The sequence below is a fragment of the Helobdella robusta genome (assembly GCF_000326865.2).
Source record: "Helobdella robusta unplaced genomic scaffold HELROscaffold_13, whole genome shotgun sequence".
Lineage (NCBI taxonomy): Eukaryota > Metazoa > Annelida > Clitellata > Rhynchobdellida > Glossiphoniidae > Helobdella > Helobdella robusta.
The window spans coordinates 1,406,953-1,433,442 of record NW_008703718.1 but is presented as its reverse complement, the minus strand read 5'-3'; the positions used below and the strand labels follow the sequence as shown (position 1 = coordinate 1,433,442).

Genomic DNA, 26,490 nt, shown 5'->3' with positions numbered 1-26,490 from the left:
ATAGAATATATTCTATATATAGGGTTTCAAAGGATTTATCAAACCTAAATGTATTTTAATGTGCATGAATGTTCTTGTTCAGGTTATGTATACAACTAACTATAAGGTGATGTAGTCAGACAGGTTTTTAGGCATTTCTCATTATCCCATTAAGGCATTTCTCATTATCCCATTAAGGAATTATAACATGACATACAACGTGAAAACGAATTCACTTATATTACTAATATTCACCTATAATGTAAGTTATGGTTGTAACTTTTTAATCGATGCTTAAAGTATTTTTCAATATTTAGTTAAAAGAACAATTTTAATAGAAAAAAATTTTGCCAAAAGAAAAGTTAACAAAATGTGATAGCGCGGGCCTAATTTACCCATATATATGAAGTTATAGTTGCACGATTTTCAATTGATTTTCAAAGTATTTTCGATATTTTGTTAAAAAACGACCTGAAAATTGCAGAATCTGCCCTATTAGCTGTCGACAAACTTCAAATAAACACCCAACAAAGAATTATTACGTCATTACAAACTCGACGCCTTAATGCTAACTCCAATAACAATGGAGAAGATTCAAATTGATTCAATTAGCTTTTCTTTGTCTTTTAACTTTGCCCTTCGTTTATATATATATTAATCAAATCATATATATATATTTATATATATGTATATATATATATATGTATATGAATCAAATCAAACATTGGCTAAAGTATAAATTTCTTTGCAATGATGATTATTGTTCATTGTGTTATTGTTTACATTTGAATGTGAAGGACGATGAAAGTTTTTAAAGTTTGTGTTGCATAATCTTGGCGTTTGTTGTTTGTTAGGTGATCCGTGGAAGGAAGGACAGTGATTGACTTTATTCATTCATTTCCCGTCCGATTCACACTTCATGCTGCCGTCGACACACTTTTTTTGAAAAAATTTGAGGTGAGTATTAGTGCTCAATCAGGCTTTGAATTTAACTAATTTCCTAATTTTTATGCCTGGTTTGCTGAGGTCGACTGAAAGTCGTGTCGTTGCGCGTGCGTGCACAATCAGCAACGTGCACGTGACATGACAACAGTGTGCACATGACATGACTGGACTCATCATACTCATGTTACAGTTACAGGCTTCAAAGTAAACACATCCCTTTACATATCAAGGCAGATAATGCACCACTGTCTTGTCTCAACTCAATCAATACTATACTTTATTTATTAATATTAATTATTAGTTTATTTTATTAATATTAATAGTTTTGTAATCATCATTCATTCTCATCATATGATCATTCATAAATTATAGCCGATAATAATATGATATAGTTAAAAGATGACTGCATAACATTGCTCGTAAAGCATCATAAGATAACATTAAGACCATTAAGTGCAATAATGTTTATAAGAGATGGCTGTTGTATATCATTGCAAATTATTATATTACTTTAATTTAATTTAATTTAATCCTCTTCCATACTTGCCGTACTGAGTCTGACTTTGAAATTTTTTAGTTTTACATTGTAACATGTCACCAACCAGTAACTTTTCTAACTAGTCAATTTAAAAAAGTATTTTTCCATAGTCTAACAGCTAACTTATTAATTTTTTGTAAATAAATTTTGTTTTGCGCTGTTGTTGAGTTGTTAGCTGGTAATTAATTTCAGTTTCTCCCAGTGATTTGTTGGTCACGAAATAATTGATTTATTAATTTAATTCTGATAAAATATGTTGACATAATCAAATTATTTTCTTTTTATTGCGTCAGTTGAATCATGGCATCTCAAAGTCAGTTGAGGTTGTTGGTCCTGAGGCATGGAGACATGCACGAAGCAACGTTGTACAGACTTGAAAGAGGTCTTTTAATATTATATTATTATTTGTTGTTTCTATTTTTGGTTTTGGTTACTATATCTTTATTTTATTTAAATTAATTGTTTTGTAAATTTTATTTTTCAAAGTTTCTTCTTTTATTATTCATTCAGTATTGAAACTATTAAACTTTTAACCTGAATTTGTTTCAATCTTTTCTATCCTGATCTCAAAAGGCTGGAAGTTACATTTTGTGTTGGATGCATCACTGACTGGCCTGCCTGTTCGACTGTTTGTCAACCATCCGTTGGATGCAAAGAGTGGGCCCAACAGATACATATATAGAGAGTTGAGTTGGATGAACGAATCTGTTCAGAAGTCAGACAATTACAACAGTTATGCCGAGGTCAACATGGTGATAGCAGGATCGTACAATTATTACTTCACTATCAATGGAACGTGAGAAAAATTTAGCCGCCCGTTTATTTTTATTCAACTAGTTTTATTATTTGATTCATTGGTATGTTTGTAGTTTTCGGTCAGTCCCAATATAATTTGTCTTTTCGACATTTGTCATTGATAGCTTATTATTTATATTGAAGAGATTGCTCAAGCAATGAGCCTAAATTATTTCAAAGAAAGATTTTTTATTTATTTAGTTTTATTTTGTACAATAATATGTAAACACATGAACACAGTGACAACAGATTGAAAGCCAATGGAGGTGGCTATTTCCTTGTGGATCCCATTTTGAGAACAGGATCAATGGATGATCGACTGCCTCTTGATTCCATCTGCTGCCAAACTGTCATGCCCAAGTTGTTGGGACCGTTCCTAGAGTGGGCATCCAGATTGATGGTGTCGAAGGAGTCGGGATACAACATGATTCACTTCACTCCCATTCAGGAGTTGGGCAAATCAGATTCCTGTTACTGTTTGAAAGATCAACGAAAACTTGATCCCAGATATTCTAGCAAGGTTTTCAATGTTTTGAGAGATTAATTCTTGATATTTGAAAAATTTTCTTTTCAGAAGGTTTTTTAATTTTCTTTTTTTGTTTTTTTCAATTAAATATTTTAAGTTATTGTTGTTTAAAGTGATGATACTTGTCATTGTTGACCATTGGCATAAATTATGTTTTTTAATTTATATAAAAAATTATTTTTTTTTATTGCTTAAAAATTACACTTCAATCATTATGTATGGTCATTTTTAATTCATTAGTAACACCAAATCGTCTGAAATGATAATTCATGTAAACATATTAGAACATTTCATTACCAGTGAATATCACCAAAACTCTAACTCTAAAAAACTTAAATTTCCCAACCGGAACAGGATAAAACATTCACAATGGATGACGTGAAACTGTTGGTGAACACAATGAATGAAGAATGGGGCGTCTTGTCTCTCACAGACCTGGTCTTCAACCACACTGCCAACGAAAGTCCCTGGATCTTGGAGCATCCGGAGTGTGCGTACAACCTCATCAACAGTCCCCACTTGAAACCTGCCTACCTTATGGACAGGATACTCTGGCACTTCTCTATGGATGTTGGCAAGGGGTTGTATGAAAGTCTTGGTGTACCAGCCAAGTTCGATAGTGAACATTATCTCTATGTTAGTTGTTGATCAGTTGTATCTTTTATTTCTGCTATCACCAATTTGTTTCGTTTATTTTCAAGAATTTTTTGCTTTCTGCTTATAAGTTTTAATTTACCATATTTTTCACAAAAAATTCACAGAATATTAGGAGAATTTTAGAAGATGATATCTTACCCAGGTACAAATTTTGGGAGTTTCACCAATGCAACATCGAAGAAACTATCGCCCAATTCAAAGTTGCCATCCTAAGTGAGAATATCTTTGAATTTTTTCAAAGATGTTTTGAACTTTCTTTTATTCAATCATATAGTTATCCAATCCATTCATCGTGCACGCATTTAACTTACAATTTTAAGATAAACTTCACTTGTATAACTCTTATGAAAAATCTATACAAGATTTACAGCAAATTAGAAAACTTCAACGTATTGAATTGGTTATTATATTTAATCTGATTTTTAAGGAAAGTATTTTTATTATTTTTTTTTAATAATTATTTTGTCTGGAATTCTATTTCAAGTTGGCTGCATAGGTAAAAAATGCGCTAAAACTGACGTGAAATATGTCAGACGTGTCAGAATGATTTTTGATTTGACATCAGTCAATCAACAAATCTAAATTGAAAAAATAGTTGGAGCATAATAAAATGTTCTTGCAAGATAAAAATTTATCACTTGACCAACATATTTTTTTAATGTTTTAAGTTGCAAAGAAGTTCGACAATTATTTTTAACTTTCAAACGTTTAAAAAGTTTGACCCACCAGAATAGCTAATTCCCATTTATGTAAGAAAATAGTGAATCAACTTTATCCCAATTAATAATATTTATTCAAACATTTTGGCATCATTGAAGTTTGTTTCCTATGATGAATATCCATTGGATGACAGGTGGCATTCGAGGGGACGACAAACCCGTGACCGATTTAGTTCTGATACCAAACGTTGAATACAGAAGACTTGAATGTACTGTCGACATTCCACAAGCCATCAAGAATTACTACTCAAATCAGTTCGTATGGATGAGTTGGTGGATAGATTGTTTGCGTTGTCTTCATGCTTTCATCACATTCTACCTCTCTATTACATAATTTATATATATTTTATATTGAAATGATTTTTGGTTTGAAAAATTTTTCAAATTCCACAACGTCTGCTTTTGTCCATTCATTCTCTTATCATTATTTAATCATTCATCTAATCTTCCATCCACCTATCCATCCCATTTATCTTTCTCCCAACAATTTCCAAACGAAACAAAAGAGCCAGTAACATATCACGTGACATACGCATCAACGTGGCCTGCGACAACCTCCGGCACAAACTTCAGGAATTGAACTCAGCCAGTGGCTACTCGATGATGGAGCACGTGCACACGGCAGTCAACAACTTTATAGCGAATGCCAAGTACAGATTCATCGATCCTGCCGGTCTCAGACTCAGTCTTGTTGGACCTGATACACCCCTTATGTGGAAGTGTGTGGGTTCTCTACATCGCACCTGTTTTTTATTTTATTATTTTTATTATTATTTTAAAATTCAATATAACAAATAAATTTATTTGTTTGTATTAACTTGAGATATAGATTTAATAATAATTAATAATCACTAATGTTCATTGCGCACACCCAGCTACTTTACCCTGCCGACAGAAGAGATGAGTGTGGAAGAGGAGGAGAGAGAGATGAACACGGAGAGAGGAGGAGCCTACTGTATGGCCCACAATGGATGGGTCATGAGTGATGACCCGCTGAGAAATTTTGCTGAGCCTGGTGAGGACGGTTTCATTGGTGGAGTGAATTTAAAAATTCATTGAACCATTAATTTTTATTTTTTTATTGGTTAATTTATTGATCAATTAACTGCATGTCATCTTAACTGATTATTTTGTTAGACAGCCAACCAGCGAATCGATCAAACAACTAATCAAACATGCAACTAATCAATCGATTGATCGACCAACCAGGTTCAAACGTGTACCTTCGTCGTGAGTTGTTACCTTGGGGTGACAGTGTGAAGCTGAGATATGGCAACAGAATGGAGGACTGCCCATTTCTGTGGCAGTACATGAAGAACTACGCCACCGAGACGGCGAGCATCTTCCATGGAGTCAGACTGGACAACTGCCACAGCACGCCCATCCACGTTGCAGAGGTTGCTCTTCTTCTTTCTTCAATAATAATCATTCGCTAACTCGTTGCGACCACACAAATGAATCTCATGCCTTTCACACAAAAAATACTCAACAATATATTACCAAATAATGAATCAACTGATTTGCCAGGAAACCGTTTGATAATATTTATTCATCATGCTGTCCTCGTAAATTAGTTTTATAGCTACTCAACATTTTATAGCGCAAAATTCCATTCTATGAACTTTTTGGTTTTGTCAACCGCTATTGAATTTAATAGGCACGATGCCGATTACCACCAGTTCGAAGACGCACGCACGCACGCACACACACAAACATACACACAAATAAACACAACCATCACTACAGTACATGCTCGACGAGGCACGCAAGGTGAGACCAGACTTATACGTCATAGCAGAATTGTTTACAAACTCAGAATACGCCGACAACACGTTCATCAACAGACTTGGTATCAATTCTCTTATCAGAGGTTCCAGAATTTTTGTTCTTGTTATAGTTACTGTTGTTGTGGTTCTTGTCGTTGCAGACTCTTTTTCATAAAAATAACTAACATGAACGTGACAGAGGGCCTGAATGGTTTGACAGCACGTGAGCTGAGTCGGTTGGTTCACAGGTACGGTGGATCACCTGTCGGTTCATTCATCCAACTGCCCGCACGTTTGATCATGCCATCCGTTGCCCATGCACTCTTCATGGATCAGACGCATGATAATGAAAGTGTCATCCAGGTCAGTTTAGTAGCGTGGATGCACTGAAGATTGGATGAGTGAATGAATGATGGATGGATGATTAGTTGGATAGGTGAACTCGTGAACGTACAATTTAGTATTTCATGCTAATGAATGAACGAGTAAATTGACAAACGAATACATGAGCCCAGTACTAACTTGAAAAATTGTACAGAAACACACGGCAGAGGACTTGCTATCCTACACGGCGATCATCTCAATGACGTGTTCTGCAACCGGAAGTAACAGAGGATACGACGAGATGGTGCCACATTACGTTAGTTGTTGTTGTTATGTTGTGTTGTTGCGTTCGTTACAATACACCACATTAGTAGAGCGCGTCTTTCGTGTTGTTTTTAAAAACCCCGTTGACCTTGTGGATGACCTTGTGGAGGGTAGGGGGAAGGTGTTGTTTGTTTTGTTGATGATGCTCCCTATGTTGTTGTAGTTCAGGGTGGTTGTGGTTGAAGTTAACGATATATTATTTATATTTATTCTGTGATTGTTTTAGCTGTTTGAAACAATATTATTATATTGATTTAATTTCAATAAACTGATTCATTTTCTACTTTTATGTTTATCAGTTTAACATCGTTGTTTTTATAATCATTCACAAAGTTCCTAAGTTTATATAGGCAAACAAACAAATCATCAACAACCCATCAGACGACACAGACATATGCATGCACGTACAAATACACTCTTAGATTCATGTGGTAGAAGAAAGTCGACCGTATAAAAAGTGGTTAGTGGAGGGTAAGTTGAACCCGAAGACCCATTGCAATATGAACAGTGGCATCGTCAGGGCCAAAAAGTTCTTCAATGAGTTGCATATTAATCTGGATAGGTCTGGTTTCAAAGAGGTCAGTTGCTTCTCAGGATGATGGCGTTGCTGTTGCGTTGTTGTTGTTGCGTTGTTTTTATCGAGTTGTCGTTGTGTTGCTGCGTTGTTGTTGTATTTTGTGATTTTGATGTTGTTGCGTTGTTGTTTTATGGTGATGTAGTGTTGTGATGATTTATTTTAATGATGTTTCTTCGTAATGCCTCCACGCATCATGATGTTGATGATATTTTAGCAATGATGTATCATGATACGATACCATCATCGTCAGTTCTGTTCAGACTGCTTATTAATAAATTACTATAGCAAATAAACTTCATGATGATTGTGAATATAGAAATGAGTATTTAAACGCCGTGGTGATAATAATCATCATTATTGACGCAATAACATCATATTAAGGTTTACGTAGACATGATAACCGACGAGGTAATGTCGATAACACGTCACAATCCAGTATCCCATCAGTCCGTCATCTTGTACGCCCACACCTGCTTCCGTGCCAACGATAGAGGAGGATCACTGCATAACATCACCATTCCCGGTTCGTAATAGCTGCTACTCGTAGCTGCTGCTCGTAGCTGCTGCTAGTAGCTGCTGTTCATAGCTGCTGCTCGTAGCTGCTGCTAGTAGCTGCTGCTCCTAGCTGCTGCTCGTTGTTGCTGCTCGTCCTCATTATTTCATTAATTCGACTATTAAGTGGAAATTTTTGTTACGATCAAATAAATTAACTGATTATATTTAATGTTACACTTGGTCTAATAAAATTAAGCGCAACTGTTGTAACTGTATCGAAATTGGTTTGCATTTAAACATTACAATTTTTCAGTTAATGTCGAAACGATACTGTTGTTAGTTTTGTTATGTAAAATTTTTAGTACTTATTTCCGATTTTAAATCTGTCCAAGTGCAACGGTGATGATATTTTTTATTGCTGTCGACATCTTCACGTCTTCGCCAGGTGTCGTTGATGAAATTATCATCGAAGGATTTCTGCAGAAAGATCGCGAGGAAGAGTTTGTCAAACAGGATGATCACATAAATGGCCTCAACAACTATAAACTTTCCCTATCCGAAAATATCCAGGCGACCCACAGTAAAATTCTAAAAATAATTGATCCGGAAAATACCAACTCTAACACCATTCATTTCCACAATCTTGTTCCTGGTGCTATTGCTGTTCTCAAGTTTGTCTTGCTTTTACGTTTTATTATCTGATATTCGAGTATTCAAACATTCATGCTCAATCATCATTCAACCATCTAAATGACAACCACCTATATAGCACAGCCATTCAACCGCCGACATGGCACAAACATCTAACTGACTCATTAAATCACTTCCGTTCAGAGTTCTCCCTCCAGAAGAGGTCAGACCAGCTTTCATGAAAACCCGCCAAATTTTGTCTGGTTTTGGTTACCAGATGAAAACGTTGAGTTCCAGGAAGGTTTCACTGACCGCAAGCCCACTTGAGGTCATTCTCCAGGAAATGTCCCTCAATGACTTGAATAGGGTTTTGTTCAGATCAGATGCAGAGGAGCGGGATGATGGCAAAGGATTTGGCGCTTATGATATTCCGAGGTTTGGAAGACTGACCTACTGCGGATTGCAAGGTAAATGATATCTGATGGAGTGAAAGATAGAAATGATTGTTCTATTTGTGAGTAAGTGTTATAAAAGCGGAAGGGAATAATTTCAATTTTTACGTTATGATTGTGCAAGTCACTGTAAGCTTTCGTAACTGATATTATAAGGCCACAAACTGTTTTGTAAAAATTAGTTTTTGGTTTTTCAATTCTTGAAAATGAAATTGAAATTTAGGTTTGTCTTTCTTACTGGACAAAATTCGACCATCGAATGATCTCGGCCATCCTCTATGTGACAACTTGAGGCAAGGGGATTGGTTGATGGACTACATCGCCAACAGACTTCTGGCTCACCAGGGAACTGCTCAGGTTGGTTAGGGTTAGGATGTTGTTGTTTTGTTGTCTGAGGTGTTGTTTCTAAGGGAGTGAAAGGAATCGTAAAATTTTTTTTGCTCCTGTTGTTAAATGTTGTCAGTCAAGTTATTTTTTCAATATTTTGTATTTATAAGCACCTATGGATAAACTGCCTTATATTGAACAAGAAATATTTTTAAAATAGCTTATTTAATAATATTTAAAATGTTTTCGCATTCCTCCAGTTGGGCAAATGGTTTGAAAATACGTTTGCTGCCCTCAAAAAAGTTCCTAGGTACTTGATCCCTTCCTACTTCGATGCAGTTGTCAATGGCGTCTGCACTATGGCGGTGGATGCCTGCTGGGACAAAATGTCCACGTACGTTGTTACGTTGTCTTATGTCGTATTTAAATTTATTTAGGCATTTATTTTTGTTTACTAATAAAAATAATAAAAAAATAGATTAAATTCGATCAGAGAATGTTCATGTTTTGATAGATTTACAAGTGATGGCTCAAAGTTCGTTCGTGACTTGAGCTTAGGATCAGTGCAGATGTGCAGTTACGTACGGAGTGCAAAGTTACCCAAACTTTCCAGCTCTCTATCCAAACCTCACCCTCCAAAGCACGTTGACTTCGATGGTTCTACCGTCGAGGCATGCACCACACTCTGTGCTGGTTAGCTCTGCTGTCTGATTATTTTGCAGTTACTAAATTATTTCATTAGTCATCGTCATAAATTTGTACACATACATCATTCAAATACGAACAACACTGAGCCGACTTGCACATGTACTGTACATGACTGTTCATTTGTAAGCACACCACGACAACTTGCCGACAAGAAGCAAACTCACGTGAATCATTAAGGGCTTCCGCACTTCTCCACTGGATTGTTCAGGAACTGGGGACGAGACACGTTCATCTCCCTCCGAGGCAACCTCATCATCACAGGCAGGTACGTTGAAGCCAGATTCATAATTCTCGGATATGCTGGCTGCTTGAGGCATGGATTGATTCCCAATTTGCTCGGAGAAGGTATGCCTAGTAGATTGCTTGGTCGTGAATTTATCGTTGATATTTTTAAACTCAGAAGTGATGTTTTTTGTACTTTGTACTTTAAAACTCGGCAGGCATCTCTGCACGATACAACTGCCGGGATGCGGTCTGGTTCTGGCTGCAGTGTATCAAAGACTTCTGCTCACTCGCTCCCAACGGATCATCTATCCTGAAGGATCGGGTTATGAGACTGTATCCCAGCGATGATGCTCCTGTCACAGTTCATGTGGTTCGTTCGGTGCTTTACTCTTTTTTTAGTTGATGGCTTTTTGACGTGTTAGAGTTAATGTTGTGTTTTGATTGCTGATGTCTCTCGATGTGTTGTTGTTTATAATGTTTGTTAATATCATTTTTATGGTTGTTTTAGTTTTTTAACGTACAAAAGTTTCAACGAATATCTTTTAATTGAAGGACCAGACATTAGAGGAAGTGATGCAGGAAGCACTGCAGAGGCATGCAACTGGCATCAGGTTTAGAGAACGACATGCTGGCAACCAAATTGATTCAGAGATGAAACATGAAGGTCGTTTTTCGTCAATGTATTTGTCATCTATCTGACAATGTTACATATTTATGTGGCGCCAACATTTACACATTTATTTTTTCGTTTATAAATCTCGCTTTCTGAAATTTATTCTAGGAGCTTTGCATCAAATTTGAATGTTATTTCGTCACAGATGTAATGAATTTCGATTGAAACAGGTTTCAACGTCGATGCAGGAATTGACTGGAGGACTGGATTTGTTTACGGAGGCAACGACTTCAACTGTGGCACGTGGATGGACAAGATGGGAAGTTCCTGGAAGGCAGGAAACAAGGGAGTTCCAGCCACTCCGAGGTTGGTCGTTGAATCAAGTGTGATTGTTGCTGGTTGTTCCTGAATATTTTGTTGGCTTTACAAGCTATTCTCGAGTCCTCAGCTTCTGTTTGCAAATAAATATGAATTAAAATGCTCAGCTTGTTGCGTTTGATTGGTTTGTAATTTTGTTAGAAGTGTTCAAACTGTCCAATGATTTATGGGTGACCTTTATTGAACAAATAAAGGAAAGCAATTCATTGAATAATTCACCAATCGTTTGCTAATGTCGCAGTCCGTCAAAACTAGCCACCATGCAACCATTCAATCTCTTCGTTCTCCAACTGACGCATGCAAACATTTAAAACAGAGATGGTTCAGCCGTCGAGTTGATCGGCTTGTCTGCCTCCGTCGTTCATTGGCTGTCTTCAATGCATGCCAACCACCTCTACCCCTATCCACATGTTGTAGGTTGGTTGGGGGAAATATTTTTTCGATAAAGTTTTGTCTGATTTGTTTAATTTTGTTTATAATAATAATAATCTATTTTTTTGATTCAGTTGTTAGATAATAATTGTAAGTATGTTGTTGATTTAATTAAATAAACAATCCGTCTACTCATTGAATGATTGACAACGAGCAGACAGCAGTTCACAAACTCACACCTGGTCCCAATGGTACGACCTGATACGAAGCTATTTCGAGAAATACTTCTGGATTGATCCCATGAAAACGTTGGACCCCACCATCCACGACATCCAATTGGTCAACAGGAAATCTATCTACAAGGATTCCCTGGGATCAAGCAGGAAGTACACCGACTACCAGTTGAGATGCAACTTTCCCATTGCCATTGTCGTTGTGAGTTTCGTTTTTAGAGAACATACAGACATTTTTTTAAACATTAATTTTTAAATTTACATTTTAAATTACTTTTTTTAAAACGTGTTTTTTGAAAAAATGGCACATTTAAGTACATTTTGAAGCAGAAGCGGTTCAGCAGAAGCAGATTCAGTTTGTTTTTTGGTGGGGAATTAATTATTTTAATTTCAAATTGTGCGGAATTTGATATGCCAGTCATGAACTAATAATGCTTGCGTTGGAAGTTCAAAAAACCTGTTATTTTGTGTGAAATTTATTGCATGGAGTCATAATGTTGAGTGAACATGTACGAGCACGTACCCTTTATGGAACATAAATAAACACGTGACCTCATCGAACAGTGCCCTGACCTGTTTGAGGTGCACCACGCGTGGCAGGCCCTCAACATGCTGGAGAAGTATCTGGTTGGTCCGCTCGGTGTTAAAACTCTTGATCCAAGGTTGGTACCTGCGTGTTGATTTTGATGATGATGATAATAAGGATGATGATGTTGATGGTAATTTGATTACGACCAAAGAGTGGTTATGATAATAATGACGATGATGATGACGATGATGATGACGATGACAATTGAAAATGGTGAACGCGATGCTGATGTTGACGGAGATGTTCTTTAATTTATTCTTCTGATATAAATATCATTTTCATTCATTTATAAGTATCGTTGTTGTTGTTTGTTGTTGTTGTTGAAATGTGCATTAAAGCCATTGTTCTTTTTGCTATCACTGAAATTTATTTGATGAAAAAATGTCGATTAGAATTGACGACGGTTACATTAGACGAATGTTGCATTGTAAATGACTACTTGCTGCACCGGCGTGAGTTCAATCACGTAACGGAACGGACCGACCGGCTACCGACCGAAGCCTTCAGCATCGGTACATTCCCGCTTTTTCTGCACTGTTCAATTTATGAGCGGTTTGCGCATCGTAAGCGCATTAATTCACATTTGTTGCCTAATGAATAGTAGTATATTTGTATTTTGTTTGTTTGTATGTTTGTTTGTCTAGTGCATGTTTGTTTGTGTTTTTTGTAGTGTATCTATTCATCTGTGTTTATGTGTATTCATTGATGCATGCATTTATATAAAATTTTGCCTCGTCTGCTTGCTTCTACCAGGGTTACCATTTGTATATGTTTTTTAATGAGTACTTGCTTTCTAATGTTTGCAACGCTTTTAAATGTTTCTATCTTTGTGGGTGCTTGTTTGCTTATACATTTACTAAGTTACATACCTATTTAAACATGACACACGTACAAACAGATGCACATACATACATATATTTATACAATATAAGCATACACATGTTCGCACACACGATATACAAACTACATATATGCGTACAAACATACATATATCATACAAACATACATACATACATACATACTTGTACACATTCATCCATATATGCATACAAACCACATGTATATATACTTGTACACAGGCGCTCAGTTAAACGTGGAGGCCTTTAAAGTATGTTTAGCACGGAGCGAACAGGCGATATGTTTGCATGATTCATGAATGCTAATATGTGCTGTTTGTTTGTTTTGTTGTTATTGTTTCTTTATGACTTCTGTCCTTCGCGCCAAAAAAAATGCTGATTTTTTTGTCGATGCTGTTGTTTGTGAGGCAATATTTTTGTTGATGGTGCTGATGATGATGTTGATGGTTGCAGTTTCGGTGATGATGATGATGATAGTACTGCTTGTTAACTGTGACGTATTATTGTGTTAGTGATGATGACAATGTTGTTGATGCCGATTGTGGACATTCATGACATTATTAACAAAAAAACATAGATATGACAATATTGATGACATTAAGAACAACAACAACATGAATTGACAGGATGACCACAATATTGCATCCTCTATGTACAGAGTAAAAGACGAATATGTTTTGCCATTTTCAGCTGCAGCACGATTTGTTGTGTTGTTGTCGTTGGTTTTGCCTTGCCGCTAAATAATCGCTGATGTTTATTTCAATTTTCGTTTCATCCCATTTTTGTATGTTCATCTTCCGGAAATTATCAATTTACAAATTTTTAAAAGTAAAATGAATAAAATTAAATAATAAAAAAAGATGAAATAAATGATGAAACGGAATGAAGAGTAAAAGGTGGGATAAAAAATGTTTCAAACTGCAGTCCGCGCTCCTTTTTTCCATGCCTCTAATGCTACCACAAGATGACAAAGTTCCACAAAACATTAATAACAATAATAATACCAATAATAATAATAATAATAAAAATACTACAACTACTAATATTATTATTCGATTTAATATTAATATAATAATGAAAAGTTGTAACACTAACGGCAGTATTATTGAAACTATTACTATTACTACTGCTACTACTACTACAACTACTATTACTACTACCGCTACTACTACTACTACTACTACTACTTTTACTACTACTACTACTACTACGATGACGACAACGACTACTACTACAACTACTAATACAACATCATTATTTATATTAGTAATAATATTATATATATATAACAACAACAATGACAACAATAATAATAATAATAACAACAATAACAACAGTAACAATGACAGTATCGTTAACAAAAGCTTTATATATATATGACTGCAATAAAGATAATTAAAGTCATTAATTATTATAAAAAACGACGAAGACGATGATGATGGTGATGGTGATGATGATGGTAACGGTAGCGATGGTGGTGATGATGATGGTAATGATTGTGATTTTGTTTCAATGAATTATCTTTCAGTTTTTGGTTCGCTACTTTAGATCATTAACATTATGCGGCGAATTGTTTGGATTTTTTCGTGTTCATCGAAATGATAACAATAATGATGACGAATTATTAAAAATGTTTTGACATCATCACATCTACGGTAGCGTGAAAATGCGTTAACAAGACAACCTTGAAACGCAGCTAAAACGTGATAAACTTTAAATACTAAACGCTGGCAAGAGTTGAAGATTCAACAACAACATCGTCACAACAGCCGTGACGTCATGTCATACAGGATTCTGGTAAAAATTATACTTTCTGGTAGTAACAATAATTATAATTGGTTACCGGCCATATTACATTTGTAACCTTATCGATAGATTAATCTTGACTTAATATTTCATGTTATTGTTATTGTATTTGTTGTTGTCATTGTTGTTGTATTTATTGCTATTGTTGTTGCAGTTGTTGTATTTCTTGTTTTTTTTTTACAAAATGTACGAGGCGAGTGCCATCTCAGTACATATCTATAATTAAACTACGAAATAATTATAAATTCATCCTCATATACGCACACTCAACACGAACATGCATACACATGCACGTACGCACACATACATTGTACACTTACAGACAGACACACACGCGCACAAATACAGTCGGTCGGTTTACGCGGGTTAATAAAGCGCAACTGTTGATCGTATTTATCTCTTCCCGTCCACCATAACAACAAAGGGTCGGTAGCCATACAGTCGATGGTATTAATGCTACCGATTATTATCGAGACGTCAGCATTTGAAATGGTCTTCTGGAAATCGCGTTTTTCTTTATGGTGCTCACATAGTCGCTACTGATGCTGGCTGATGTTCTGGTTGGAGAATACCGTGACAATATTTAACAATATTAAATGAAAAGTTGGCAATAATGTTTTAAAATTTTGACATAAAAATGCACGTTAACGATAAATCATAGTATAATATAACAGACGCAAATGTCAGCTAGCGCAATGACGGATAAGTAAAAAACCATTGACAATGGATATTTGCGCAACGCAAGGATTCTATTATTCATTAATAACATCAGTAAAAAGCAATTTATATTCAATTAGTGGCTGCTGGCTACTATTGCCGCTACTATTACAACAGCCACTGCTACAGCCGCATGCGCTACAATTATCACCACCACCACAACAACCACCGTTGCTGCTAGTTTTACTGCCGCTACTCAATACTGCTACTAATTTTTGCTACCGTAGTAAACCATAACCACAATCGCCGCTGTAGCTACTGCTACTGTTAATTAATCTTTTTTAAATTTATTTAAATGTCATGTAGATTAGCAGAGCTCTTTCCCCTAGAAGGCTGCTTACAAATGGAATTAAATTGAAACAGTACCCGAGACCGACATTGTTTGCTTCGTAGCTGATGGCACTGCTGCTACTGCACAGCGTGTGTTAACCGGTAACAAACGATAGAAACTGTTGCAGTTAGAATTTTATCAACTCAGTTTTAATTTTTCTTAGTGTCACAATTTTACAAAACGGTATCAAATTAAACTTATATTATTATTATTATTATTATTATCTTTTGTTAACTGCGTTCGGTTCATTTTCTCCGTAGAACGACACTTTTGACATCTTTGAAATCACCATCATCTATAAGAAGAGAAAGAGCAATAAAACTGTTTGCGTTGGCAGGCATTGCTCCGGCCATCTTATTAATCATACAAACATTCTGTTATTTTTTCATTGCATTTGTTAAATTTCATTAATGAAGGTAATATCCTCATCATTTCCTTTTTATTTAAAATTCATTCCACCATGTAAAATGAATTTGGTTGGTTTTCGTTCACGATTTTTCACTGTTACGAAATTTCTATCTTTTTTCAGAAAATGCAAAACTTCAAAAGTTGCAAATAATTTTTGGCGCTTTAATGATAAATAATGTTTTGTTTTTATGCTATCAATATTGTTTTGAATAACTAAAGCAGGTGGGTACGATGATGCGATGAATATGATTATGAGAGTGATAAAAATAATGTGAACTATGGAAATAATAGTGATGTAGGCGGATATTTCGCTGTTAAAATGATGGTAACTGTAGAAGAAAGATTTTAATGGTCACACGATAAGAACAATTATCTTGATCATTAGTCTTATGAAATATCAAATTCATTGCTTATAATGTGCACGTGTTCCATCTGCTTTGAGTTTCATTTTTTTGGCATTCCACTTTGTTTCTTTCCATTTTTCTTGCTCCATTTTAAAGAATATTTTTTGTTTCGCTCCCTCTGGTGGTGCCATATTTCTTCTCTCTTATCTTGCATTCTGATATTTACGCAATGTTTACGCAAATGAAAAATTTTTCAGAAATTGTAAAAGCATTGTAGTGGTTGCAAAAATTTAAAACCATCGTTATATTTCAAACAGTTTAATTTAAAACAAATCTTAATTTTATTTGTCTCAAATAATTAGGCTTTCGTTTCGTTAAAAGATGATGTCTGCCGGTCCATAACATACACGATCGTTAATGTAACACTTTGCACAATCGAGAATTTAGTGATAACACTTACCCTTATGATATTTGATGAAAAAAAATATAAATATATATATTATATATAATATCCCACAGAGTATATATAAAATATATATAGGAAGACAATTCTGGAATTCAATTTCTTAAGTACGTCAGGGACTACAATGTAAGTTGAAACTTGAAAGTGGCGAATAGAAAAGCAAACGGTCGCACATACTCACACCACACGCTCCTTCTCTTCTCCATTAACCAAACTCCACATTTCTTTGCGTTATTCATTCTGCACGTGTTCTGTTGACACTTCGTATGTCTGGTGTTGTGTTTATATGCTGTTGTGTGGCTTGTTTGTTTGTGTGTAGTGTGACACTTGTATGTGGAGTGTTGTGCAGTATGTTGAATGGGATTTGTATACAGAGTGTTGGGTTATGTGTCGTTTGCATGCGGTATATTGCGTTTAGTGTGGTTTGTCGCTTCTATGTTGCGTGTGGTGTTTATGTGGGTTGTGTCATTTGTATGTGGACGGTTTCGTTTATGTTGGATATGTAGGGTTAGTGTTAGTGTTATATTCTATATTTTGCTATACAGCGTGCGCCATACAGAGTGTTGGGTTATGTGTCGTTTGCATGCGGTATATTGCGTTTAGTGTGGTTTGTCGCTTCTATGTTGCGTGTGGTGTTTATGTGGGTTGTGTCATTTGTATGTGGACGGTTTCGTTTATGTTGGATATGTAGGGTTAGTGTTAGTATTATATTCTATATTTTGCTATACAGCGTGCGCCATATGGTTTGTTGTTTGTGTGTCGAAGTTGATTGTGTGTGGAATGTTGCGCTTGAATACTGTTTTATTTTCAACAGTGAGACTTTTTTAAACATGATATTTTTTGTAATGATGTTTGTTGTGAGGTTTTGATATGATAGTTTATCCGTTTTAGGGTAAATGATGTTCAGTTTTTGAAGAAGTTTAGTACGAGCTTATTTGTGTCAGAATTACGCAGATATTATGTTGATACTTTGCAGTGTGTTTGTTTGTTTGTGTGTGTGTGTGTGTTCATGTATAATTTTCATTGCCGTCGTTTGAAAGCTGGTGAAATATTTGAACCTATTTGCACACATTTTTAAACTCGATGTTCAATATTTGATTTATTTAATTTAATTTTTTTGGAACATTTCTGTAAAATTAATATTTAATATAAGAGCCAACTTGTTCTGCATTGTAAACTTTGAATTTTATTATTTGGCAACTGCGATATTCTTGTGGCATTTTCAGCGCATACATAATCCGAGTGTCTTATTTGGTAAAATGTTTCAAGAAATACTTTTGAATTTTTTAAAAATAGTTTCATCAATTTAAGTTATCTCAATTCCCCAACTAATTTACCTCTCAGAGCATGATTAATTTTACTAAAATTTCGTGACTTTTAAAATCTTCGTCTAATGGATGTCATCAATTATACGACTTTTCATTCTTCTTTCAAGTTGATCGCCAGTTTTTTATTTTGCAGTAACTGAATAACAGAAACTTATTTAAAACTTATTGGCAAATTGCCATTGCCACACCACATCACAACTCAAATAAAAAGCTCTGTTGCTTGATTGTTGATTTTGACGAAGACAGAAATTTTTGAAATACATTATGTCAAGTTGCTTAGTTGGATCAAAGGTTTCAATAATTTAAAGATAGAATCACGTTTTGTTTCTGCACAGAGAGGATTATTTGAACAGTTTAAGAACTGTTTCACATTTGTCCAAAAACCTCTGCAAGACAAAACGCTCGGAATAAATTTTTCTCCACTATTACTGAATGTCATCATGTGAAGAAGTCGTAAGTGATCAATGCATTTCATCTAACATTCCTTCTTCTTCTTATTTATCTTGATTTCAAGCGTGTCGTAAAGAAGCGCTTTTGTATTAATATATGTTTACGGATGGTTGTATATTCTCATATGAGGCTTGTTCTTACGTGTGAGTGTCACTGCTTACATGTTGTTATTCGCTTCTGATTTTCTGTATGTTAATTCCTTGCATTCATCGGAACAAACATCCAGTTTTTCCACTATTTTTCATTCCATACGTTCTCTTTTGTATGAGATGATATTCGTCTGACTCACCGGCTATATTCTCAAACATTTTTCATTTGATGGCTTTAATTAAACGCTCCATTGTTTATATTCATTTATTTTGATTTGAAAAAGTTTCTAGCAGAGAGCTTTTATAAATGAAGTTTTTTTTCTATCTAAATTGAAATTTCCACTTTCTGTTTTATTTTAACACCTTCATATGAGTAAATGCCATCGTCGTCGTCGTCGTCATCATTTATATCGCCAGTGTCATATATTCTCATCAAAATTATTACGTAGCATGATTAATCAACTGGCTTGGTCGACACACATTCGTATCCTATCAATATGCATTACTCTACTGTTTTAATCACGACATATTTATTCGAACAGTTGTTTTAGCTCTTATTTCTATTTTAAAACGGCCAATACTTGTTTAACGGTTAAGGCAATCCTTTATAAACACACCGCACAGTTTTCATTCGGGAAACCTAAGTCTCTAACTGATGGGTTGAAAATTTAGTGTGTTGCTGAATAGCTAGATAGAATTTTGAAGATCACTTGTTAATTTCATAAATTGATTACGTTGGTGCTAACAACATGCAAAGTATTCCATTCAAAGTTTATTTTAAAAGTATTGTCTCATCTTTTATCACATCAGACTGCAAATGTTATTTTAATATCTGTTCACAAAATTTAATGGCAGATCACGTTATTAGTGAAAGTTTATATAAAATTTTTTCAAAATCATACAAATTTTTAGCTAAGGTCTGCTAATATTTTTTGATATTTGAAATTCTCACATTTTGAACATTTCGGTGGCTTGCTATGTTCTTTCTTGTTGTGAAAGTTACTGAACTTGTTTGAACAACAACGCCTGTCTGCATTAGAATCTATTTCGGAATGCAAACGCCAGCGTAGGTGGTTGATTGTATTTTTTCCTAAAAGTGCAAACTGGATTTTAGATGTGAGAAGCAGTTTTTCATTTTATTTTTTTCATTTTTTTTTCATTAATAATTTAGTAGACTGCCAAATGTCACATCTGAAAGCTAACTACTTCAATATGCAAATATATTGTATATATAATCTTGTATATATATATATATATATATATATATATATAAAATCTTATAAAAGATGATTTGTGAAAAATTGAAATATGGCCTATCTGTATGATGAATTTGGAAAACATCAGTTCCATTAAATTGTCATGATGAACTTGGATAGTAATTCTATTTTCAATAAATTGAACAATTTCCAGAAAATTCTAGTGAGGAAAATTGAAAAAACAAATTTTAAATTGTTTAATGCCAACAGTTGTTTAATTGTTTATATATATATATATATATATATAGCCTTAGTGCTTAATCGTTACTGAAAGATGAAAAATGATGTTACCTTTCTTTGAAAGTCAGATATGACGATGATGTTTGTTGATATTGTCAACGCTGATGAAGTTTTGGATGTTAATAATGATGATGATGCTGTTTGGGTGGTAATATTGATGATGATGATGATGCTGTTTAAGAAGTATGTTATCGTGACATAGGAAATGACTGATTTTATTTCAGGGTTTCGGCAAATGATCTCAAACCACACGCTCTATTTATAAACTGCATAGAGATTTACTGACGTTGCATAACTATTAAAAGACGAAAATTTTTATTTCAAAAACAAATTTGAATTTTTTTAAAACTCTAGCGACTACAACTACGTTGGCGACTACTACAACGGCGACGATAGTGACGACTACAAAAGGTCCAGAGGCTTCAACTACCACCAGGGACCTGTAAGTTTTTCTAGCTATTTATTACATCTATTTTTTAATCGCTAGACTTGCATACTTATTTAAAAATCAACTAAATTTTTATCATTTTGAATAACCTTTTTGAAATGAACCTATTGTTATTGTACACGTGATATTGCACATTTGATCATCCCATCTACCCCACGTTTCAACATAGGAGTGGATCTGGCCCATGGGGTACTTCCTTCGTGCCAAGCTGATCATAGCCCAACGATTGAGTGCCTCTAAAGAAAATGCCAACATTCTCAACGAAACGATGACCTATGTGGAAAAAGTTATGACGTCACACAACGTTCATCTGCAACAGTCGCCGTGGAAGTCACTTCCTGAGCTTACTAATAGCGATGGCAAGGTCCGTTATTGAATTAAATATTGTTATAATTTGATACTCCATACATTCTAATCTTTGATGAAATTTTCTCGCTGATTTTTACCTTTTATGAATTCTCTTAACTACATTTTTATTATTTTTATTATTATATTATTATTATTACTACTATTATTACCTCAATTATAATGAGATGCGTTTGTAAAAAGTGCGTATGCGCAACCTTTCGCTTTTGCTGTCAAACTTACGCGTAACATTCATAATGGTGTAAAAATATTTTTTTTATTAAAAGTTATTTGATTAGTTTATTTTTTTTTATAAAATTGACAACTCGCTTTCTCTATAAAACCAGTCACCTATTTATTCGTTCATTTATCTGTTTACTTTTTCGTTCAATTATGTATTCATTCGTTCGTTCATTCATTCATTCGTTCGTTCGTTCGTTCGTTCGTTCATTCATTCATTCATTCATTCATTCATTCATTCATTCATTCATTCATTCATTCATTCATTCATTCATTCATTCATTCATTCATTCATTCACTCATTCATTCATTTATGATTTTCATATTTGTAAACTACTTTTTTTCATTTATTTATTTTGTAACAACTGTTATTCATTCATTTTCCACTTTTGATACTATGAATTAATGAATGAATGACCTCGAATTTAAACTCGATTGAGAAAAAATGATAACTAACTAGAGAGAGAGAAAGAGAAAGAAAGAGAGAGAAGAGAGGGAGAAGAGAGAGAGAGGAGAAAGAGAGAAGAAAGAGAGGAGAGAGAGAGAAGAGAGAGAGGAGAGTGAAGTGAAAGAGGAGAGATGTTCCATGAATATGATGATGATGACGGGGCTGCCTGCCCTCTTCCAAACCAACATCACCTGGAAAGACAAAAAAAAATAATTACTGAGAGCACGAAGGAGTAAATTTAATAAAAAATAATTTTCAAAACACTCATCACTGCTCTTTTCAATGTTAAAACAAGCACAAAAACACAAACGAACGAACAAACAAACAAACGAACGAACGAACGAACAAACAAATAAACTGCAGCTGGGATTGTTGCACAGGTGGCTCCATGTATCTCAAAAATGATTTTTTTTCTTCTTCAGTAGGTGCAAGATCGTTCTTATAGGTGACATCTCGTGTGATCTCCTCCATTTGACTTCCTGCTAAAATTTTCGTCAGACTTGTAGTGACGACGTTGGTGTTTTCACAGATAAACCAAATTTAGAGGAGGGAAAATGAAACTAAGAAAATTTAAAAGTTAGAGAAAGATACATGGAGAAGGAGAGAAAGAGAAAGAGAGAAAGAAAAAAAGAAAAAGGACCTCGTCATTCAGTTTGTTTCAGTTCAAAATGAATGATACAACCAATCTAGCTTCTAAAATTATTTTTTCACATGGTGTCGAAGCGCATATGCTGGAGTGTGTGCCTCTGCATGTGTTTGTTTCTTCGTACAGTTTTTTCAGTTTTTAAGTTTCTGATGTGTAGGCGCGTTTGGATTTTTTGGTTTAGTCATCTTACACAAATGAATCAATTTTTTTTTAAAATTTGTTTGTGAAGCTAATGCATGCAATAATGTCGAAAAACATAAACAATAATTCACTTGGTTGAAGACCACTTCAAGTTACTAATTCAAACATGAATATTTATAACGGTCCTGACACAACAACCAACCGTCAACAACAGCAAGCACGTCACTTTGAGTGTTGAATGAATCCAAAAGAAAAATTATAACAAAAATTATTGAAAAAATATTTTTTTTACAATCTCCAGTTCCATTGTTGCGATTTTTTGTTTTACTTGCGCATTGATGGACAATAATTTGTACTGAGTATTTCAGTTGTTACTTATTTTTATATAAAAATATTTGTCAGTTTTGGTGAAACATTCACAAAATCTTTTGCTATTTTGCTAATAAATATAAAAAAATTCATTTGTTTTAACATGGTTTGTTTGAAGGTTATTATAGTTCGTTTCGGTTGTGTGTTAGTCGGCTTGTTAAATATTATGAAATAGTATAGTATAAATTCTAAACTGAGATTGTTTTTGCAACATTTGTGACATTGCTACACATTTTGTGGTTCTTGAAATGGAATAATATTTCAAGAAATTTGGTTTAATAGCAAAAAAGATTTTAACTGCTTTTTAAAGTATGAAGAGATCAGCGGTGTGAACTTAGAAAAAAAAGTAATAACAATAATTACCACCACCACCAACAACAACAGAACAACAACAACAAAAATTCCGATGAATGTAACAACCACAACAACAAAGAGAACATCATCATTATGAACCAGGTAGATGCTAACGGTTATGTAATGAAATAACGTCGTTTGCATTTGAACTCCAGCGCGCTGAGTACTTACTGACTGCTGTCTGGTTCATCAGGTAGGAAAGAGAATCAAATGATTAAAACTGAAAAGAAATTCATCAAAAAAACTTTCATCTAAAATGCCATAAAGATGCAGAATTTTAAATGAAAGTTGAAAGAAAGTAGGAAAAAAGATAGGAAATGGCTAGAAAGGAATGAGGGATTGAAAAAAAGAAAGGGGGGAGAACATTTTGAGAGGAGAGTACGTGTTAAAAAAGAGATGATGATGTGGTGGGGAAGAGTGTGAGAAAAGTGCCGAGGTAAGAAACGTCTGAAAGTAAGGAATGAATGAATGAAGGAATGAAGAAGCCCTTCAATAATTCATACCTTAGGGGTAATACATTATGCACGTCTTTGCTGCTGCTGCAGACAACTAACTCATTCACTCGTTCGCTCACTCATTCATTCCACTACTTAATTATATTTGTATTTACTTCGTTCCTCTCCTCTTGTTTGACTTGTCCTTCTTCACCTTTTAGCTATTGTTTTTTATTTGTATTTATTTATTTATTTGTTTATTTGTTTGTCTACTTGTTTGTTTGTTTATTTATTAATGTTTATTTGTTATAATTGAGGTTTGTGTTATTATTTTCATTATGGTTATTGTTTCGTAATATTTTCGTCTGTTTATTTTGTTTTAATATTCCGGCGTGACCTCTTCATCGGTGATTAGTTCAATCATGAAATGCGTGAGTTTCGCCCTGCGCGTTCATTCATTTACAGAAATCTATGTATTTGTTTCTTTGATTTTTTTTACGTTTAGGTTTATTTGCAGATGTCTATGTTTTTTACGTGTTAATGTTTTGTTTGTTTATCTACATTGTTTATATTTTAGTTTATAGGCATCACCGCATCAGTCAGCCAAACTTGGCCACTCGTTGTGATGCCTTCATCCTTTTCATTCATGCCCGATTATGATACTATTCAACGTGCGGTACTCCTGTCGTTGGCCATTAGTCTATTTCGCAATTATTGCAGTTTTTTTATTTTATTCATCTTTCCTCTGAACACCCCTCTGCTCAAGTTAGCACACCACACACACCACACACATTATCACGCAACACACACATATAACCTCACGACACACACATAACCATACAACACACACACAACCACACACGCAGCATCTTATTTTTTGCGAAACATTGTCACATTTCGGGTTATTATTTTTATGCTCCATCTTCTTTCATCTTACATTCCTTTCATCTTTCCATTTCTCAAGCGAACACTTCAGTTACTTGTTTAGTATTAAATATTATCCACGTCTGTCTGTCTGTTGTTTGTTTCTGTTTGTCTGTTGTTTGTTTCTGTCTGTTTGTTTCTGTCTGTTTCTCTCTGTGCGTGTTTGTGTATGTTGTGTGCGCATGTGTGCTTGTTATTTTGATTGTATGTGTGCTTGTTTATGCAGATTTACATAAATAAGAATGTATGTAGTTTACTTTTTATATACGTTTGTATATTATTACTTGTATGTGTAATCTACAGACGTATAGAGTTATTGATGTACGCTGTAAACAAACATATTGCCTTTACCATATAAGAAATATATAGCATGTAAATGTGATGTAACATGCGTTTGTGTGTCTGTCTTATTGCCTATTATGTGTATGTTTGTGTTTGTTTCTTAATTGGTGCTACTATCGGCATTATTCTAGCAATTAGCTTCTGTTGACTTGTCCTCTTGTCTTGTAGCACTCGGTGGTTCTCCTTTTACAATGATAATAAAAATAATAACATTAATAATAATAAAAATAATAACATTAATAATAATAATAATAATTATATAAATATTATTAACATTACTTTTTCATCATTATTATCATTTTTCATCGTCATCACTTTCTCATCATCATCATCATCGAAGCAACATTACGCAATATTTTACACTGAATTCACCATTATTCGCTTCTAACACGATCGAATGACGTCATCGTCATGTTTATTATCATTTTCATCATTTTTATCATCGACTTGATCGTTATTTTCATCATCCTCTCGACCATCTTCATCATCAATTTCACCATCTTGCAATTTTCATCATCATCTTGCGTTCGTCCGGTAGTTACCGTTGATGTCATTACAGTTAATTATGGCTTCATCATCGTCATCACTTTATCATTACATCATCACCATTCTCACTCACCTTAGCATCACCATCTCAGCTATCACTACTTTACTTACTACTCTATGTTTGGCGTCATCTTTCTTTTCTTTTTTGTTTTGTTTTGTTCTGTTCGTATTATCGCCTCATTACGTGTCATAATTATTATTGTTTCAGTGTCGTCATCAATCATGCTTCTTATAATTCCCGCCATCACCCTTACCATCATCATCATCATCATCACCACCCTCTTCCTCCTCATCATCACCATCCTCTTCGTCATTATTAACATCGTCATCAACATCGTCAGCGTCATCATTATCATTCATTGTGATCATTCTTATGACCACAATCATCTCAGTCGTCATCATCACTTCATTAGTTTTAATAATTTTCACCTGGTTATCCTTCTAATCATCTCATCATCTTCATGCTGGTTACATCATTTTCGCTACTGTCATCATTTTCATCATCATCATCAACATCATCATCATAATTAACATCATCATCATGATCAACATCATCGTCATGGTCATCATCATCATCATTATCATCATTATAATTAACATCATCATAATCATGATCAGCATCATTGTCATGGTCATCATCATCATCATTATAATTAACATCATCATCATAATCTTAAACCATGAACAAAACTTTCTTGACAGCACTGTGCGGACAGTTGTGAGGCACAAGCATGGAGTGTCGGCTGCTTGCTCGAGGTTCTACACGAGATGGCGCTCATCAGGAATCAATAG

At 34.5% G+C, this 26,490-nt stretch overlaps 1 protein-coding gene across 1 annotated transcript; it reads left to right on the top strand.

Moving 5' to 3' along the window:
- Window positions 1-1,762: 1,762 nt before the first annotated feature.
- HELRODRAFT_109597 (hypothetical protein) lies at window positions 1,763-26,490 on the top strand (the record flags this gene model as incomplete). Its single annotated transcript, XM_009014176.1, has 29 exons — window positions 1,763-1,844; window positions 2,036-2,258; window positions 2,507-2,777; window positions 3,138-3,419; window positions 3,545-3,653; window positions 4,306-4,414; window positions 4,672-4,878; window positions 5,035-5,174; window positions 5,369-5,556; window positions 5,906-6,029; window positions 6,125-6,288; window positions 6,464-6,565; window positions 6,996-7,151; window positions 7,532-7,673; window positions 8,091-8,316; window positions 8,480-8,742; window positions 8,951-9,084; window positions 9,315-9,448; window positions 9,569-9,747; window positions 9,940-10,107; window positions 10,203-10,357; window positions 10,540-10,651; window positions 10,831-10,966; window positions 11,295-11,399; window positions 11,575-11,785; window positions 12,148-12,245; window positions 20,816-20,903; window positions 21,079-21,273; window positions 26,401-26,490. The coding sequence occupies 29 exons, from the start codon at window positions 1,763-1,765 to the stop codon at window positions 26,488-26,490; spliced, it is 4,593 nt and encodes a 1,530-aa protein (XP_009012424.1).